General features: G+C 47.0%; 1 protein-coding gene across 1 annotated transcript in view; it reads right to left on the bottom strand.

Annotated features, from left to right (window-relative positions):
• Positions 1 to 6,000, bottom strand: part of LOC122787839 (dedicator of cytokinesis protein 7-like) — a 4,057,077-nt gene that overhangs the window by 708,817 nt on the left and 3,342,260 nt on the right. Inside the window, exon 33 of the mRNA XM_044054755.1 lies at positions 488 to 596. Within this exon, the coding sequence (XP_043910690.1) occupies positions 488 to 596 (109 nt within the window). The remainder of the gene's footprint in view (positions 1 to 487; positions 597 to 6,000) is intronic.

Below are 6,000 nucleotides of genomic sequence, written 5' to 3'. Positions count from 1 at the left end.
TCACTAAATCTGTGCATATGCTATGTGCTTTGCAGTGGCATTGGTAGGATATTCACTTCTTTACTATCGTTATTTTGTATTTTATACCATATCAGATTCAAAATAAATAATTCAGAATTTGTCAACTTATTTAAATTTCCATGCTGTGACTCAACATTTGTTGTGAGACAAAATATCTAAAAACTAGGAAATTACAGGCATAATGCTAGCATAACTGTCTGGCTCAAGCCTATTTAAGAGAAAGAGAATATAAAGGTAATGTTAAGATAGTTATGCTTACTAGCTGTGGCAAGAAGATAATAAAGGATCTAGGGACGAGTCTTTTATCTCCAGAAATACACCACCACACCCACCTTTCCAATCTCTCTGAAAATAAAAGCTTAGTATATGAAAGCACAGGTATTTTCCACTACATAGATGCTGAGTATTTACTGAACTGGTTATTTTTTTCAGTAAATGACTCCAGAAATATAAATGATATCCTTACTTGACCATTTTTTCTTTATCTGCTTGTTGACGCCATCGAGTTTGATCTTTTCTCCATCTCAATTTTTCCTGTCTTCCAGGGTTGCCTCCAGGAACTAGCTTGTCAATGCCTGCCAAAATAATTAAAATGTACCATTTATAGAAAATCAGGAACCTCTGCATGATAATACATATAACTGAAGCTTATAACAGTGGTTACATTTTTGCAATGTAGTAAAGAAAAGGAAAAAAGAAGTTATGTCTTACCATAACAATCCATCTGTGTTGTTCATCTTCTTTCATTCATCACTGATGGGTTCGGTTCCGAGCCCTCAGAACAGAGTCAGCCTTTTTACCAAGCTCGCTCCAGCCAAAAAATTCTAGAGCTAAGTCTCTTCCCAGAATGCCCTTCTCCCTGTTACCTCAGATTGAGTTTGCTAGAGAAAAGGAAGTAAAGCTGAGGCCACTTCTGTGCAACTACCCTAGGGCACCACTTAAACCCAAAGCATCCCCCAGGAGTCTTTGGAGGGGGAAGGAAGGTGGGAAGTGATGAATGAAAGAAGATGAACAACACAGATGGACCATTATGGTAAGATATACCTTCTTTATCTGATGTTGTTAATCTTCTTTCCATTCATCACTGATCGGACAGAATCTCAAGCTACATTGAGATCCATGGGCAGCCCTTATGGAAGAACATTCCTGAGTACCACTGAGCCGAAGGCAGCTCTCTGTCTGGAGATCAAGTCAAATTTGTAATGACTGATAAAGGTATGAGGCTTCGCCAAGTAGCTGCTGCACAGATGTCATCCAAGGAAGCCCTGGAATGGAAAGCTACAGATGTTGCCATAGATCTAGTGGAGTGAACTTTAACTTTTGGCATAGGTTCGTTACTGAGGGAACAGATGAAACATATGCAGTCCCTCAGCCATTTTGATAAAGTAACCTTGGAAACAGCCTCTCCGATTCTGGGCCCAGAACAGGAGATGAAAAGCTGTTCAGATTTATGGATAGGTTTGGTCCTGTCTAGATAAAATCTCAACTGTCTATGTACATCTAAAGAGTGAAGGCAGTACTTTCTTCTATTGGCAACATTCAGAAAGAACACTGGTAGATCAATGGTCTGGTTTATGGAGAATTCAGAAACAACTTTGGGGAGAAAGGATGGATTTGCCTGAAGTGATACTCTGTCTTTATGAAAGACCAGATAGGGCCTCTTGATATACAATGCTTGCAGGTCCGAGACTCTTCTAGCAAATGTGATGGCTACCAAGAACAAGAATTTCCAAGACAAAAACTTTAGGTCACACTTCGCAGCAGAAGGTTTCTGAGTCAAAGACTGAAGGACTAGAGTAAGGTTCCATGGTTCCACGGGCTGTCTGACAGGAGGCCTGACATGAGAAGTCCCCTTGAGGAAAGCCTTGCAAATGCATAGAGAGATAAGAGGGGTGCCATCAATACCATTGTGGAAATTGGAAATTGCAGCTAGATGTACTTGTACGGTAGAGGCAGAGGCTCCATTATCAAAAAACCTAGCCAAGTATTTAAGCACTGCAGTAACTGGAGCTGAATATGGATCTAGCATGTTATCCTTGGACCAGATGGAGAATCTTTTCCATTTAAACTGATATAGTCTTCTGGTGGATGGTTTATGAGAGGCCAGAATGATGTCTCGAACAGGCGAAGAGAGATTAGCTTGCCTGGCTACTAGTAGAAGTGGAGAAACCAAGCTGTCAGCTTGAGACTGGACAGATTTGGGTGACTCAACCCTTGGGGGGTGAGTAATCAGATCTGGTAGAAGGTCTAGAATCCACTGCCGGTATACCAGGTGAGGCTGAAGGAAGGGGAACCAAACTTGTCGAGGCCAGAATGGGGCTATGAGGATCACCTTGCATCTCAACCGAAGAGCTTTCTTTAGAAATTGTGGGATCAGAGAGATGGGAGGATAAGCGTAAAGAAGTCCTGTGGGCCAATCGTGGATCAGAGTGTCCCTCGGTGACTCCCCTTCCGGGGGAAGTAGGGCGAAATAGCTGCTGCACTTAGTGTTTGATGGGTAGGCAAAAAGATCACAGCAGGGCTGGCCCCAGGGGCTGAAGATTGCTGACTCTACCTCGGGGTTGAGGGACCACTCATGAGGCATGAGGATGCATCTGCTCAGCTTGTCCGCAATCACGTTGGAGCTCCCCGGATATTAAAAAGCGGTTGGAAGCTATTGCCCACTGCCAAATTCTCGTGGCTTCTCAACATATGGGATAGGAATTGGTTCCTCCTTGCTTGTTTATATACCAGACCACTGACATATTGTCTGACTGAATTGCAATTGTCCCAGAAGGGAGAACTGAATGAAAGCCCAAAACTCTAACAGCACAGCTCTCAGTTCCAGAACACTGATATGCAGGTGGGCCTCTGAGGTGGACCATGTCCCTTGGACAGTCTTTCCCTAGAAAAGGCCCAACCACCTGATCAGGAAAGCATCCGTGGTCACAATGGTTGTGGACTGAGCAGACTGAAATGGATGACTCCAAAGTTTTACGTCTGGCCTCATCCACCAAAGCAGGCCCTGCTTGCAGGAGTTGGTTATTCAAATCTGGTAAATGAGGGGATGATACTTTGGGAACCAATGACACAGAAGAAGCCATTGCAGAATCCACATGTGTAGCTTTGCTAGAGGCACTATTGGGATTGATGCTGCCATAGAACCTAGGGCCTGAAGAACTTCCCTTGCAGAAACTGCAGTTTGTGAGAGTATCACCTGGAGTTGAAGCCTCAATCGATGGAGTCTGTGAATTGGGAGTGATACCAGAGAGGACTGAGTATTGAACACTGCTCCAATGAACTCTGTTGTGTAGGGACAAGGTTTGATTTCTCCCAATGTATCGTTATTCCCAACAATTTTGCTAGAGAGAGAGTATAATGTAGTGCTGTTACCAGAAGATGCTTAGTGGGGGAGGTAAGGAGCCAGTTGTCCAGATATGGAAACACTCACAATCCTTTTAGTCTCAAGTGAGCTGTTATCACTGCAATGCATTCCATGAGCACTCGGGTGGGGGAGGGGGGCTGCAGACAGACTGAATGGCAGGGCACAGAACTGATAATGACTGGCTCCTAGCCGGAAGCGAAGCAAACTCCTGGCGCATTTGTCCATCTTGATGTGGTAATACGTATCCCGGAGAAGTATACAGCACATCCAATTGCCTTCTCTTAAAAAGGGGAGAATGGACTGAACTGTGACCATCTGGAATTTGGTTTTGGTGACAGACTTGTTTAAGCTGCTGAGATCCAAAACGGATCTTCAGTCCCCTGTCTTTTTTGGCACAAAAAGAATCTCGAGTAAAATCCGGATCCACACTGGTCTGGTGGGACTGGTTGGATGACTCTTTTTTGAGACAGCTTTATAATTTCTGATGCTGCTTCCTCCCTTTGACTGGCTGGAACATCGGGAAGTTTACTTGGAAGGACTGGCTGAGAAGAAAGGGGAATGGTGTAACCTCTGGTGATGATACTCTGCACCCAATGATTGTTGGTAATGGATTGTCAAGCAGCTTGCTGCAGAGAGAAATGACCCCCGACTGCTTCCAGAGGTAAGCAATCGGGCTGCTCCTCAGGAGTGCTGGTAAGGCTGTCCAGAGAAGGAATCCCTGGAGCCTTGGTTACGAGCACCCCCTCTGCCTCTGTAGGGGCGTCTTCTGGAATTGTTACCCCCTCTGCCCCTGGGGGTATCATCACCATGTGTGGCATGAAAAGGACCCTGACTTTTTTTGTGCCACATTTTTCCACTCCTCTGATTTCTGGAGAAGGTACATTGAGGATTTGAAAACCATAAGCCTACGGCAGACAGGGTCTTTCCATCTTACTCGCACCTGGCTAGCATGTCCTTCACTTTGGAGCCAAAAAGGGATGAAGCTTTGATGGCAGCATTCAGAAAGGAAGACTTGAAGGGGTCCGTGAGGTCACAAATGCACATCTAGGTATGATGGCTCATGACAATGCCTGAACCCGCTGCTCTAGCCACCCCTTCGGTCGCATGTGAAAGCAACCTCATGGATGAGTTGGATACTGATTTCAGGGTTGCGAGCTGCGAGGCCACTTTGTCCCTGACCTCATCAGACAACTGTCCTGTGAGCGTCCCAAAGACTTTGGAGATCAACTCCCTCTGGAGCCTCATAAAATGTGCCAAATAGTTCAGGGACCATATAGCAAAGGTCCTTGATGGAAAAACATGCTTCCCAAGTCTGTCCACCTCCCGGGTCTCCCTGTTGAGTGGATGGACAGTGGGACTTTCCTCAGCCAAGCCCTTTTTTGTGGCTGCCACCATCACCATAGCATCGACTTGCAACCCTTTGGACCAATGAGGGTTCTCCTTGGGAGGGGAAAGAAATTAGTCTGGTCTCCGAGGGATCAGCTGAAAGGAATCAGGGTTCTTCGTAGCACGCTGCATGATGAGCTAGACGAGCTTGTTGGCAAGCGGGATCACTCAAGAGGTAGAAAGCCAGGTGTGGAAAGCCTGCAGGAACATGGACTCCTCAGACAAAGGGTTGGAGGGCTTCCAGTCACCTCTCTGCTTTAGCATTTCCAGAATGTCTCCGGAAGAGACATCATCAGGAGGTGACCGAGGGGACCCTTCACCATCATCGTAATCCATGTCTTCAGGTAAGGATTCCTCGGGTGAGTCCATGTGCTTCCTCTTGCACATCCTCTTTTGAGGGGGCTCCTCAGTGAGGGTCTCTGAGGAGGACTCAGAAGAGTGGGTACCCTGAACAGAGGTGTCCTGTGGCTTCTCTGCGCGATGTCCCGGGGAGGTGGTCTGTGACAGCTGTAGCTCAGGGGGTGAAAACGAGTTCCGACATCAAAGGAGTGCTGCCAGAGGCAAGAGCACTCTCCATCGTGTGGAAGGCAAGCCCGCCCGAAGAGGGATGGGAGCCCGGAACTGAGAAAGACAACCTTGGAACCGGGGTCACACCCCACTCCGATGAGCTTGCCACCACAGGTGGAGCCTCAAACAGGATCAGTGTGGACATGGCTATCAGTGCCGAGGTTGGAACCGAGGAGAAAGACGGCTCCATGCCACTGGCCAAAGCACCCATCCCCCAATCCCTAGACTGAGGAAGGACTACTTCCGCAGGAACTGAAGACCAAAGGGGCAAACTCAGAGCCTGAGTGAGATGCACTGTAGGCACCAAGGTGATGGGTTCCAAGAAGAATGCTGGAGCAAAAGGCTTCAGAACTGAGATGGTCAAAGGAGGAGTGTAAGATGGAGTCTATGGATAAGTCGACCTAAGCCCTGCAGGAGGATGGGTCTTCAAAAGAGGGGGAATCCCCCTGGCTAACAACAGCTGGTCCACAAGACGCACCGCGTCATGTTCCGACAGGCTCCTGGTGGATCTAGCGGATACTCGGGATGGAGAGTCAGGACATTTAATGAAGGGTCTATACACTTGGCCCAGAAATGGATCTACAGAAGGGGAGTATTGGGTACTTGGTGCAAGGTCTGCCTGCACCAAAGTCTCAAGTTTCTAGACCAGATGTAAAGGGGTC

This window comes from Protopterus annectens, chromosome 13.part0, assembly GCF_019279795.1.
Source record: "Protopterus annectens isolate FY-2018-M chromosome 13.part0, PAN1.0, whole genome shotgun sequence".
NCBI classification, from domain to species: domain Eukaryota; kingdom Metazoa; phylum Chordata; order Ceratodontiformes; family Protopteridae; genus Protopterus; species Protopterus annectens.
The sequence above is the reverse complement of the archived record's forward strand: the minus strand, read 5'-3'. Positions and strand labels throughout refer to the sequence as shown.